This window comes from Panicum virgatum, chromosome 8K (genome assembly GCF_016808335.1).
Source record: "Panicum virgatum strain AP13 chromosome 8K, P.virgatum_v5, whole genome shotgun sequence".
NCBI lineage: Eukaryota > Viridiplantae > Streptophyta > Magnoliopsida > Poales > Poaceae > Panicum > Panicum virgatum.
The window spans coordinates 43,002,963-43,017,595 of record NC_053143.1 but is presented as its reverse complement, the minus strand read 5'-3'; the positions used below and the strand labels follow the sequence as shown (position 1 = coordinate 43,017,595).

Genomic DNA, 14,633 nt, shown 5'->3' with positions numbered 1-14,633 from the left:
TCCGAACAGGGCAAGGTGAATGCAGCAAATAAGAAGTACAGCCACCACCTTGGGGCTGCCGGGTACAAAAAGTCAGTCACAAAATGGCAGAAGATGGAGCAGGACCTTATGGATAGAGGCATCAGGCCGACGACTTGGGATTGCACGGATAGATCCAAGTAGTAGTTATTTGCTAATGGCGTGACACTAAACCAGTTGGATGGAAGTTTGGTTGTGCCCGAGCATATGCAAGAAGTGTCCCGCGATCTAGTCGCTGCAGTAGATGAGGCCCAACAAGGAACATTCCAGCCTCAAAGGGAGAATGATGAGCTGACAAGGGCATTAAAGAATCCGGAACACTCTGGATGAGCCCGCGGCATCGGCGTGGTCCCATGAAAAGTTGCTTGGGCCGGAGATTCCTCTTACAAGACTCACCGAAAGAGCAAAGCCAAACAGGAAGAGAAACTCCGTGCCATACAAGAAGAGATGAACAGAAAGGTTGCATCCTTGGAATCTCAGATGGACGCCAGGGTCAATGAGGCAGTGCAGCTAGCTCTAAGCCAAAGGGCACTGCTGGGTCGCACCCGGATGTTGCGATAAGCCCGGCCTCTCAGCAACACAGCAGCTGTGCATCCACGGCGGCGCCCGACGTACAAGCTGAACAGCAACCCCAGATTGAGCCAACGGCGGTAGATGACCAGAGGTATCCAATGGATGATGTCACCATGCCGACACTGTGCGAGCTTCATGTGCGAGCAAGGAATATATCCATTCATGTCGCATATGGGTCAGCCCTGCCCCTGAATCCTTCTACTATAATTCATGGAAGGCCGATACCCCCTGGCTACACCTCCGTCACAGTCGAGCAGATAGTTGGAAACAATGAGGATCTTGAGCTCGACTTTGTTGGAGGGGATGGAGAGAAGACATTGGGAGATGCACTGCACGGGGTCATTCTATGGCGCAAGGCTGACATCAAACTTACTGTAAGTACAACGACTCCCGTGCAGACCGATCGCTCGTCTCTGCAGCCTCCCTCACCGTCGTCCCCACAACCAGCTCCTTCACTACCATCTCCGCTGGCGCAAAGGGCCACGAGTACTCCAACTCCTCCTGCACCAGAAAAAGGAAAGAAAAAGACAGCATCCCTCCCAGCGGCTGGACCCTCAAAGAAGAAGCAGAAAATGGTCAAAAGAAAATTGGCCTACGAGAAGACCGCTGAGGAGTTGGAAGAGGACACTGCTCGATATATAAAAGAACAGTTGAAGCCTAAAGTCCCCCCCGTCGAGGGAAAAGGTACCTCTAGAATTAGGGAAAAAGCTTCTCGCGAGCCTAGACAACCCACCACAACCGAAAACCTTACCCTCGGACTATGAACGTACTCTGATAAAGGCACACAAGGTGAGAAATGTGAAGAAAAAATGTGGCAAGACCATTCCTCAGCTTGGAACACAACAAAAAGAACTCGAGCCCCTCCAGGTGCCAGGGTTGCCACTCCTACACCCGACGGACGTACAACTCTAGGCAGACCTACAGGCCGCGATATTTCTTTCTGAAACTGGATTAACGCTAGAGGAGGCAACGGAGCAAGTGGAGGTGGAAATCCCTGTCGCTCCCGTTCTTACTCCATTTCAGCATGGAAAACCTTTTGTCACTGAGGAAGAGGAGAAAAGTCTAGACACACAGATGTTCAATTTGCATAGATGGTACCTGCGAATGTCGAATGACGAAGGGAAAATGTTTGGAGTCAAGTATCGTGACCATGATTTCTTCCGCAGGGAGGACGACTTCTGGGTGTACTTCGAAAATTTATATCACATTTACCATCGACAAGCCCTCGACGCCTCTATCATCACCATTTGGGTTTTGTAAGTATCACTTACCTCTACATTAATACTTTTTGTTAACAAAAACATAATTATATGTGTGCATTATAAAATTTTTATTGTATCGTTTAGACAGGAGATCCAAAGAAGCCGAAAACATGGATGGCACCATCAGATCGGCTTCATGTCTCCTTTGCTAGTCAACCAAAAAGTGCTCAACGAAAATTACAAGGAAACGTGCCAAAACATGTACGATTCGTTGACTAAGCAAAATTACAAATCCTATATATTCATACCATACAACTTTGGGTAAGCCTTGGTCGACTCAATCTTCTGTTATATTACTAAATAAATACTAAGTCGTCTAATGCATATATGTATATATCCTATCTATATCTGCAGTTATCATTGGATTTTATTCTTACTTTCCGTAGAGACTGGCAATCTTATAGTCTTTGACTCAATGAGAAATCCAAAGTCCGCAATCCAACATATCATAGACCCCTTGAACAGGTAAGTTCAGTTTGCATAATCAAATCCTTTTTCTGTTAATAATAATTCCTGAATATCAAACTTAACTTTGAGCGCAGGGTTTGGAAAAATTTGTGAAAAATAACAAAGGACGTGGTCAATGGAGGCCCGAACTGAACATTAAAATGGATTATTCGGTATGTTGATTCATAAAGATTTGTCTAGTTAAGTATATAATCCCAAATTGTTCTAAATTGAGTAATTTATTTGTTTCTCCTTAAGTGTGCAAGACAACAACAAGGAACTGATTGGTGCGGGTACTACATATGCGACTACTTGCACATCATGACTCCATGCGGGAAGACTACTGATGAGGACATGAGAGTACGTCCAAACCGTTCACTAGTACATTTTCATAATTGTACTAACGCACATGATGTTAATCCTTTTTTCCTAAATGATAGATGTCTCAAATGGGGGATGAATGTTACTCTACTGATCGGATCAACGCCGTGTGCGAGCAGCTCGCCGGATTTATTTTGAACGAGATATTGGATCCTAGAGGCGAGTTCTACCACGACGGTCACATCCACAAAGGACTTCCATCGAGCTCCTGAGGGGACCAGTAGTTGGACTACAAATATGACTTGTACATTTGTAAATATTTTTAAACGTGATGCATTGATGTTTATATATTTGTAAATATATTAGTTCATCTAATTAGCTTAATTATATGCTTGCATTTCACTTTTAGTTAGTTTCAAATATTCTCTGAAAATGAACACGAACGACCAATGAATGTATAGTATTGTAGAGCTCGAGTGCGCTTAGCAATTATAAAAGAATAAACAGTAATAAATATAACAAATAAAATTGGATTTGGGGAAAAAAGGGAAAAGGTCATTGGTACCGGTTAGAAAGACTAACCGGTACCAAAGGGGCTGCCACCTTGCGTCAGTGTGGCAGCCTCTTTGGTACCGGTTGGTATTTTCAACCGGTACCAATGGAAATCGAAGGCACCGGTTGAAAAACCCGGTGTCTTAAGACGAGGCCATTGGTCTCGGTTTGCGTTAACCGGTTGGAAAACCGGTGCCTAAGGCCTTTTCCAACCGGTTTACATAGTCTGTTTTCCAGTAGTGTGTTGGAATGGGGGGATTTGCAAAAGTGTATTATCCAATCCATGGGTGGGCGGTTAATTGTAAAATTATTCAATCCCCCATACCCCTTGGATGTTGATCTAGTGGTCCAGATTGAAGTTTGCACGGAGAAGTTGGTTTGCACCTGATATATTCCCAATTCAAATAGCTGTTTATAATAAATGATCAAGGTTTCTCTGTTTTCTTAACATACACATGCATATTATAATGTTTGATTTTTTTATGAATGATAATAAGATTATGCTACTAATTTTTCGAAGTAAACTAAGCTCCAATTTATAAACTTGATTCAAGTAACCAAACGCTACGTAGATGAATGGATCGGTGGGCTTGACTCACGGGCCTCAAACCCGTGGTGAAAGTTTGGGCCCAAAACCGAACCATTTCCTGAACCAATTTAGCGTGCCCAGACTTTTAACGTGCACAGACTTTTAGCAGCTATTTTGTTGTAATGCTCGCGATCAGATTCGGATTGCTCAAAAACAGTCAAAAGTTTCAAATCACAAGGCTGTACGGAAGATGTACAGTAGAGCGTTGCGTCCTACTCTCATGAAATAAACATGTAGATTCTGCAAAGTTTATCATATTTGTTGAGCCTGTGCATGATCCTTGTTTAATTATTTGCGTAAGTCTTGCGAGTACTTTTGTACTCAGATTGTTTTCTAAACCTAGTTGCAGGTGAGCTGGAAGTGGTGTTCGGCCACTTCTACCCCGCTGATCCAAATGCAATCATTGAGGCTGGGATGGTGTCCTTGAGCAAGACACCATTATCTTAGTATGTTTCTGTCGTAATCGAACTCCGTGAGAGCATGTAAATATAATAAATTCTAAATCTCTGTTTAATATGGCTTTCGTGAGCCCAAGGCTTGTAATGGAAGTTAGTCGGAACCCTCCTATATTGAACCTGTTTTGAACTCTGTTAATGTAAAACTGCTCTTGTGGATCATCGGCACTGTGTATGCGATTGTATAACGGTACGTATACTTAATTCTGGGTATGTGGCAAACACGTACCGGGACTATCGGATTTGCGATCGTTTTAGGTGAATTGTGTTGATTAAGTACCTTTACGATGTGGATTAACACGTGGCGTGTCGAGAGACGGACACGTGTTAACTCTCATCTTAATAGATTAATCAATAATTTTAACTTAAACCGAGTGCAAATTAGGCGGTTCTCACAGATCACACATCAGGCCATTCGCCTCAAGCTCGCTGGCCTGCCGGGTCACCTGGGGTCGTGCCAGCGTGAGCCGTCTGGTGAGCTGCAACCTCGCCTGTCTCCCATAGGCCACATAAGGTATACTTTCACAAATTTCAGCTTCTCACAGACTGTTCAGTTGAGCTTGAGCATCTAATTTGGAGTGCATTAGCTGATGAAAACTTTTTGCCGTTACGCGAATGTAGAGTATGGAATAAGAATGATTTCACTTTCAGTATTTCTAATTGCATTAAGAATGCATTTTTTCAGCATATTTACCTGGTGAGCGTTGCTGATTCCCTGGTGAGAGTTTTCTGGATCTGCCTTCACCTTCATTGTGCTCACCGGTTCAGGTACTTGCCATGCGCTGGGTGGCATCAAGCCCAGTTCCTATGCCCTCTTCTGCCTTAGAATTTAACTTTGTACTTTGGGCCTTGTGTTGCTTCCTCTGGTGTATATCTAGATCTGTGATCAGGTGCAAAGTAAGCATACAAATCCTAGAGAAACACAGAAGAGCACTGGAGGTGACGGCGCTGAGCGTTGGCAAGTCCGTTCTCAGTGGAGCGCTTGGCTACGCCAAATCCGCGTTTGCGGAGGAAGTGGCCTTGCAGCTTGGTATCAAGAAAGACCAAGCGTTCGTCGCGGATGAGCTCGAGATGATGCAATCTTTCATGATGGAGGCGCACGAGGAGCAAGACAACAGCAAGGTGATCAAGACCTGGGTGAAGCAGGTCCGTGACACGGCCTACGACGTCGAGGATAGTCTCCAGGATTTCGCTGTTCGTTTGCACAGACCATCCTGGTGGTGTTTCCCTCGCACGCTACTCGAGCGGCGTCGTGTGGCTAAGCAGATGAAGGAGCTCAGGGCCAAGGTCGACGACGTGAGCCAGAGGAATGTGCGCTACCGCCTCATCAAGGGCTCTGGCTCCAAAGCCATAACTGCCACCGAACAGCCTAGTGCCATTGCTGCAGCGATATTCGGTGTTGATGATGCAAGGCATGCTGCAAGGCAGAACAATGAAAGAGTGGATCTCGTCCAACTAATCAACAAGGAGGATGATGACCTTAGAGTGGTCGCGGTGTGGGGAACAAGTGGAGATATTGGTCAGACATCCATCATCATGGCAGCTTACGAGAATCCAGATGTAAAAAGAAAATTTCCGGCCAGAGCATGGGTTCGGGTGATGCATCCTTTCTGCCCAAAAGACTTTGTCCAGAGCTTAGTGAACCAGTTCCAAGCAACCGAAGGGGTTGAAGATCTGTTGGAGACAGAGAAGACTGGTCAAGAATTAGCTCAGGAATTCAAAAAGTTTGTGAATGAGAAGAGGTGCCTCATTGTGCTTAGTGATCTATCAACCATTGAAGAATGGCGTCGGATCAAGAAATGCTTCCAAAGTAGTAGCAAGAAAGGAAACCGTATCATAGTATCAACATCCCAAGTTGAAGTAGCAAGCTTATGTGCTGGGCAAGAAAGCCAAGCCTCGGAGCTAAAGCAATTGTCTTCTGATCAGACACTTTATGCATTCTACCACAAGGTACTATTCAGTGTTCACAAATTGTCTTATTAGTTCTATAACTAATGGCATCATTCTTCAATTAGAGTGTGAATTGGAGTTACCATGTCTTTATAAACACAACTGATGCAACTAACAACAAACGGTTGCGTGCGTTTCTTTCAACTACCTTTTTCTTTTTTTTTGGAAATGTGTGTGTTTCCACAGCATTTTAAAACACTAGCCACAAAATATAAAAAAGTATATATTGCTAGATTTGTCATGACAAATACATCTATATCACTAAAATTTCACCTTTTCTTTGTGAAACACAGTAAAGATGCTGACGCTCATACATACACGTATGTATGCTCTCACCTTTGAATGCACGCAACCCTATCCCTATGAGCCCTCCAAGACATTGAACTGGCTGATCCTCAAAATTGATGAAGTTACCATATGCGCCTTACTATCGATGGGCACGTCGCCTACCCTGAAAGAATAGCACGGTAAAATTCTAAAATAAATCAGAAAAATACAAATACCCATGCTGAGTTGAGGACTCAAATCCAGATGGGCAAGTTCCACCACAAGGAATCTTACCAGCTGAGCTAAAATGTTACCAGATGTATTTTGAGAAAACATTGCGCAAAGATATGTTTGTAAGTTACAAGAAGAACCATGTAAAAGCAAAAAAAAACAACATCACTAATCTGGCATTGACGTGCCTCGGTATCTTTGGCCTTAAATTTTTATCCCCTCCATGCAGTTTTGGTTATTAGGCGTTATATGTTGCCATAGTGTGTGTCAGGAATTAGATAAATTTCCAATAGAGTACAAGAATGTGCCTTAAAAGAGAATTAATTGGAGGTACTATCTTGGCTAACAGAACTTGCAAAAATTTTGGTGTAATGAAGTATAGTCCAAGTCTTCCATTTGCAATTGTATTCGAGCTTTTTTGTTTTAGAAATAATTAAGATTTGCAGTATTTGATCTCAATTCAATTAGTACAATGTATCTGGAGATTAGTTTCTCTTGCCGTGAAATAATAAATCTTCAAGCCAACAATAACATCTAAGTTCCCAAAATTGTTGTCCACCAAGTTAGACTTCAAACTTGGAATTTAGCTTTCAAATCTTCAGTCCTGAATAATCTTGATATGGTAAGAAAAGGGGGAAGAAAAGAATTTAGTGCATAGTTCCATTCATCATTCATGACAGCTAATAATTTTGATATTTCTATAGATTGTTTGATTTCGGAACTGTTTAACAGTGAGAAGTCATTCGTACTCTAAAGTCCAGAGTGAATAAGTGGATGAATTTCAGCCTATGTATAGTTCTTTTAGTTATTTTTTTGGCTGAAAATTATATAAATTTTGTATAGTAGGTTATAGATATACGTAACAATAAATGAAAGAAAAATAAGAATAACTTTATACATTTACAAGACTGGAAAGATGGTTAGACACAGCCTAGGGAAATTGAAGGTTAAAGGATGACCCTAACCATTGCTTTCTTTTGTTTAGGGTTCCCAAAGTGGAAAGGATTCAGTTGAGCCAATGTCTAGCTCATATGCAGCCACTACAAGTATAAACAACCGTACAATGGCCCCTTGTGAGATAGTAGAAGATCAATCCAAGGATACAGCTAAAAAGGAGGTCAAAAGGACTCTCACTCGCATCAGGACTAGCGTTGGTGATTTGGAGGAATCACATCTTATTGGAAGAGATAAAGAAATAAATGACATTATTGACTTAATTTCAAACAAGAATATACGATTCAGTCAGGCTATCTCTCTATGGGGAATGGCTGGTCTAGGAAAAACCACGCTAGTCAATGGTGTTTATCAAAGTCCAAAAATAAGTGAAGAGTTTGAGAGGCGTGCTTTTGTCACAATTATGCGTCCTTTCAATGCTGCAGATCTCCTTAGGAGTTTGGTTGTGCAATTACAAGAAGAGTCTACTACCAAGGAAGAACTGTTGAAAAATAGTGCCAGCAAGATTGGATCGTTAACAACGATGGGGGTTGAAGCATTGACTAATCAATTGAAAAGACTTTTAGAGATAAAGCATTGCTTGATTGTTCTGGATGATTTGTCATCTATTGCAGAATGGGATGACATAATACAAGGGTTTTGTTGGATTGAAAAGACAACCCGAATAATTGTGACTACAAGGAAAGAGAATATTTCACACCACTGTTCAGGGAATGATGAAACTGTACACAGCCTTGAAGTTCTAAAGGAGGAGGACGCACTCAACCTCTTCAGTCAAAAGGTAATATAACAAATTTTCTCCCCTTTGCTTTACTGAAATATATAGTATCATAACAAGTATTCTATAGAGGTTAGAGATGGTTAAAACATCATAAGATTGGACTAGGGCCCATGCGTCAGGATCACAAAGGAACATGTTTACAGTTTTAAAATTTACTAGTCATGTGAGCAATCCAACTGTATGATCAATACTAGCGTGAATTGTCCATATTTCTTTATTAGCTTAACTTTTTTGGTAAATCGATTGGTGCATTTAACTAAATATGGTATCAGTAGGCTCACGGTTAAATGAAATAATTACATCCAATTCCTATTTCTAAATTTAAGGCCTATGGGAGCCTATTTGTGAGGGGATGTATTCATATATAAGTGAATTGTCCATATTTCCAAATCATATTTAGATTTTAATTGAACTAGTTGGTGTATACAACACAATATGATACATGGTTACAGTTCTGGAGTTCAAGTCGTAGTCAATGCGATTAAATAAAAAATAATTGTAGATGGCTCCTATTTCTGTGTCTAAGGACTGAGAATCTACACGTGAGAGGGAGTATTTTGAAATATGTTAGCTCAAAGAAATAGTAATTTTTTTGCTCACCCAAGTAATAGTGCCTACCAACAGTCAAAAGTTGTGCAAATTGTTTTTGCCTACTTGTGCTCTCTAGGATTCGAACCCCGACCTCGAGCCCTGCGCAAGCTCTCCTCTCCATAACGACATAGACTCACTTGTAATTAGATAAGATATGCTGTTTTTTATGTTAAATGTGACAATTGTTTATACGGGCAGGATGATTTATACTACGCTCTATTCTTGGGTTGATTGTGTTTCAGACCGCTTCAGCGAATAGGGTATTTATTTCTAGGGCTGGTTCATGTTTCGACCCACTCCTAATATTCTGTTATCAGTAGCGGGCGTCATGATGCCCGTTACTGATATTCTGTTATCGGTAGCGGGCGTAATTACTGCCTGTTACCAATGACTGTTATTGGTAACGGGCAGTTGCCCGTTACCGATGATGGGTCATTAGTTACCCGATATTGGTAACACATGCTATGTCCGTTACCAATATGATTCTATGCCCATTACCAATAACCCTCTTTCACGTAGTGTTTCTAGGGCTGGTTCATGTTTCGACCCACTCCTAAAAATAGCGGCGATTTTCAAGGGAGGGTCTAAACAAACCACCCTAAGAATAAATTTATTAGGATCAGATGAATTGATATAGTTCAAGGGCATAACAGCAGGGCCGGACAACCTTTTCGTCCACTCTTGAAAAAATTGAAGTGCTCCCACAAATAATTTTTTAGTGACTAGTGAGGGAGGCACCTGTCACAGGCACATGTTTTAAAAAAATATTTAAAAATAACTGAGTTGCATCAAATGACCACTGAAAATTAACTATATTTATTAATATCATAGCATTGTGCGACATTAGGAGGGGCAGGGAGAACGAGGGAATGCCGACAGCGACGATCAGCGAAATGCAGGCCATTTGAATGGAAGGAAGAATGGGATTAAACGTTACTTCTAGAGCAGCAGCAAAATAATGTGGGTTGCCGGTGGCTAGAGAAGGGCGTTGGTGGCCAGGAGAACAACAGGCGCCGGTGACCAGCAGAACAAGGGGCGCCGGCGGTGGCAGGGAGACGTGCGCCGTTCTAATATAATGGCAGGGAGAATAGGAACGTGACCAAACTTACAAAGAAACTACACGTGAGGGTATTTTCCTTCCAAACATACCATGATGCGAATTATGGAGTTTTGCATGTGCAAAAAATGTGGAGTTTGTGCATAAGGAAAGAAATATGCGGGAATCAATTTTATACTTAAATTATGCGCTTGAAGGTATTTCTATCCAAACATACCGTGACACGAATTATGGAGTTTTGAATGTGCAAAGGAAAGTCAGAGCTTGTGCATAAGGAAAGAAATATGCGGGGATCAATTTTCTCCCTTAATCATGCATGTGAGGATGCTCCATGCGGCGGGTACACTGGGTGGGGTATGTATATAGAACGCTTTGGTGAAAAAGTTTTAGCTTTTAGGTGGAAATATTTTTCTTCTATCGAAAATGAGACTTCACCCTCTTTCGTCAAACCTTTTGGCCTGGCAAGTGGAACCTGGTGGGCCTAATCTTGGTGACTCATATACCTGTCATACCTAATAAAACATAAATTGGGAGCAAAATATCAAATGAAACCATCTGAAACACTATATTTTTTGGTCTAATATCAGGAGAGCTCGTAGACCTCTTTACCAGGGTTTACGTTACCGACCGATCCGGTCAAACCGGCGGGGTCCGGTACCGGTATACCGGACCGGTTTGGCCGGAAACCGGTCGAAGTTAAATTTGAATTTAAAATCCTCTGTGCAAACGGTTCATACCGGTATACCGGCCGGTTTGATCGGTTTACCGGTCGGTTTGACTGGTAACCTGCCAAATTCAATTTTTTTTTCTTTTTTGGTTTAAATTTAAATGCCCGCAAAGTATACTAAATGAATGTTTGTATAACATGTTTTAGCCTAAATGAACCCTCTAACCCTCTTTTGTACTACTTTTACATTGTATTTGTATACTTTTGTATGCACGTTTTTTTGTTTAACTTCAAATCCCCGCAAACTATACTAAATGAACGAATTTTTGAGAAAATTTGACACCATTAGATTCGTCGCACCTTGAAGTATTTTTAGGAATTTTTTTGGGAATTTTTTTATTTTTTTGAATTCAAATTTGAATTTGGGCCGGTTTGATACCGGCCCAAACCGGAACCGGCTCGGTCCGGTTTGACCGGTCAAACCGGACCGGTTCCCAACGGTTTTGTGAACCCTGCTCTTTACAAGGAAATCATCATGAGAGAGAGGAAGGGGAGATTCCTGCAAAGTCTGTTGTTTGTGCGCCCATGGCCATATATGGCTGTCCCATTGCTTTGTAATATTCATCACAAAAAAACTGCTTTCTGTAAATTTAATAATTATTTCAAATGACATATTTGATATAAGTTTTAACCAGAAGGAGTATATACAGTAATATGAGAATGTTCAATACATAATATTTTTTTACATTCAGAGTACTGAAATACTTAGATTGCATTGAAAACAGGTGTTTGGGAAGGACACAGAATTTGTCAAGAAGAATCCAGAGTTGGTTGAAGAAGTAAACCAAATGCTAAAGAAGTGTGGTGAACTTCCCATTGTGAAGGCTACAGATTTAGTCAAGAAGAAACCTGAGTTGGTTGAAGAAGCGAACAAAATCTTAAAGAAGTGCGGTGGACTACCCCTTGCAATAGTGACAATAGGTGGTTACTTGGCAAGCCGTCCAAAGACTAGAGATGAGTGGAGAAAAATTGAATGAGAATATCAATTGAAGTGCATCTAGGCCCATAGATGTTAATGGTAAGTTTCGGTGATTAATGACAACCGTATGCGACTAACGTGTGTTTTGAAGGAAAAATTAATGATTGATTTAGTCCCATATGAAATGTGAAAAGAGACCCCTCAATTCGTTACAATCACGCGTGCCAAGGACTCAATTTCAAAGATTAAGGATCTTTCTAGTCTCAAGTGTCACAAGGAGATGAAGGACACTTGATTTAGATAGGGTTTATAGTTTCTAGTTCTTGACCGTATTATTAAGAGGGGTTCATGAGTTAGTAGCTTGATCAAACTTGAGTTGGCCTTAGAAATCTTGCACACTCGCTCAAAAACAGCTCAAGATAGTCAATAGAAGTTAACACAACACTTGGAAGAAGAAACAATCGAAGTTACATTGAAATCCAAGTCAATTCAGCTGAAAACCAGGAAAAACAGCAGCACCGGTTGAACCGGTGCCCTAGCGTCGGAGCATCCGATGCTTGGCGGAAGGACCGATGCCCTGTCGGTCTATCTTCTCTGGACGAAGGCAGAAATCAAGTCTAGCACCGGTTGAACCGATGGTCAGAAAAGTAAGCACCGGTGCAATGGAAGTTCTTTGTTCCAGAGAGCATGTTTTGGTGGACTTCAACCTCTCTTCAGCACCGGTTGAACCGACGCTTCAGAATCAAAGCACCGGTGCAATAGAAGTCCTATGTTCCAGAGAGCTTGTTTGAATTGATCAGTGAAACTCTTCAGCACCGGTTGAACCGATGCCCCTACGGAGCATGCACCGGTGCAATGAAGCAAGCCTGGACACTGTGTCAGAACCCCAACGGCTACAATTTGGACACAGAGAGACCGGTTGAACCGACGCCTCAAAACTGACACCCATCGGTTCTTCCGGTGCTCACGGTTTTTCTGCAGTGGACTTCCAACGGCTATGTAACTCTTTCCACTCTATATAAGGGCACCCCATGGCTCATTTCAGTTGCCCTTTGACACCCTGAATACTTGAGGCCACCCTTGAGAAGAAGAGAAAGTGCATTGAGCAAACAAGAGAAGATCTAGCAATTTGTTTGTGCTTCAACCTTGAAGAATCCATCCTTTGCAAGTGTAGCAAGTGTGCTTGAGCTAGGGCCAACTGAGTGTAGGTCAAGTGAAGGCTTAGGAGCTTGTTACTCTTGGTGTTTGACGGCACCTAGCCGGTCTTGGTGATCGGGAGGTTCTTGGTGAGCTCTTGGTGTTTGTGGGAGCCCCAAGATAAGAAGATTGTATACGGTGTGAAGCTCGCCGTTCCGGAGATGGAGAAAGAGCATTCTTAGTGATCACTTGCTTCTTGGTGGAGCAAGGGAGCTATACCCTTGTGTGGGTGCTCCAACGTGGATTAGGGGGGAGCGTCAACTCCTCGAGACCACGGGAAAAAATCCAGTTGTCTCGTGTCTTCTACTTTTACTTCAAGCATTTAATTCCGTTTGTTGTTTTTCTTGCTTGTAGTTTGACTAGGACAACTTGCTTGTTAGCGTGAGCTCTTACTTAGGATTTGATCTTGCTAGTGTGCATCCATCTAGGCAAAATGATCATGATAGTGTGTTTACCAACCTAAGGACCCTTTGCTAGCGTGCTCTAGTGACTAGGTTTCGAATTTATAGATTGAGCAATACTAGTCTAGGTTAAGGACTAGTTAGAAATTCGAAAAAGTCCCAATTCAACCCCCCTTCTTGGGTCACGATTCTTTCATCAATGCCGAGTTGGAGATGAATCTAGAGCTTGGGACCATAAGAACCATCCTTGAAAAGAGCTATGTTGGTTTACCATATCATCTCAAGTCATGTTTCCTATATCTGTCTATTTTTCCAGAGGACCACATCATTAGTCGGAGGCGTTTGGTGCGTCGATGGATAACAGAAGGTTACTCAAGCGAGAGGCGTGGGATGTCTGCCATTGAAATGGCTGAGAACAACTTCACAGAACTAAAAAACAGGAGCATGATATTACCATTTCAGCTAAGAGTTCGTAGTAGGAGATCAATTGACTCTTGCAGAGTCCATGATCTGATCCGTGACATCGCCATCTCAAAGTCAATGGAGGAATGTCCCAGCTTTTTGCTCAGCCATTTCCAATCTCAGCAGGCTGGAATCACTGTCGGCGAGTTCAGCGGGGAAGCCAGGTTTGCGCGGCTGCTTGGATGGAATATCCTCGCCTCCCGAAAACCTGCAGAGCCTCAAGCTGTACGGCAATCTGGAAACGTTGCCGGAATGGATCAATAAGCTCCCGCGTCTTGTGAAGCTGAAACTAGCGGGCACTAGGCTGTTGGAACAGGATGCTGCTATGGAAGTCCTTGGGAAACTACCAAAGTTGGAAATTTTATTTCTGTCTTGGTCATCGTTTCAGGGTGAAGAACTTCTTTCAAATCTCCCAGGGCGTGCGTTTGTTGTTTGTGCTCTGTTTCGAACTTTCAACTGTTTGGCCGCGAACGTGTATGTGCCTGTAGGTGGTTACAAATCCACCCTTCAACCTGTTTTTACCTACTTGCTGCTGTTATTCGAAGATGTTTTTAAATGACCAGAATATCCATGTTATTATTTGTATGTATATTGGCTCATTCAATTACTTGTTTGTAAATGATGAGGCACCAAAGTACGTTTCCTTTTGTTGTTAACATGCACATCCACACGACTCTGATCTGTAACCTCTTTCTAGCACTACACAAAGGGTGCAGGGAAAGGTGTGGGCTGGCGCTGCCGCCTCAAGTCTTTCTTCCAGCAACCAGCACTGCGCATATTTATTTCCATCTTTGTGCAGTAATAACCAGCATTAGCAGATCGAGTTTTGTTGTAGTCTTGGGTTGTGACTATATTGCACTACTAGAAAACAGGCCATCG

At 42.2% G+C, this 14,633-nt stretch overlaps 2 protein-coding genes across 2 annotated transcripts; both read left to right on the top strand.

The window, feature by feature from the left end:
• Positions 1 to 4,994: 4,994 nt before the first annotated feature.
• Positions 4,995 to 8,627, top strand: LOC120645780. Its single transcript, XM_039922520.1, has 2 exons — positions 4,995 to 6,167; positions 7,651 to 8,627. Exons 1-2 carry the CDS (start codon positions 4,995 to 4,997, stop codon positions 8,407 to 8,409), a joined length of 1,932 nt encoding a protein of 643 aa, XP_039778454.1. The 3' UTR covers positions 8,410 to 8,627.
• A 2,873-nt stretch (positions 8,628 to 11,500) lies between these two features.
• Positions 11,501 to 14,018, top strand: LOC120645779 (disease resistance RPP13-like protein 4). Its single transcript, XM_039922519.1, has 2 exons — positions 11,501 to 11,745; positions 13,478 to 14,018. Exons 1-2 carry the CDS (start codon positions 11,564 to 11,566, stop codon positions 14,016 to 14,018), a joined length of 723 nt encoding a protein of 240 aa, XP_039778453.1. The 5' UTR covers positions 11,501 to 11,563.
• Positions 14,019 to 14,633: the final 615 nt, after the last annotated feature.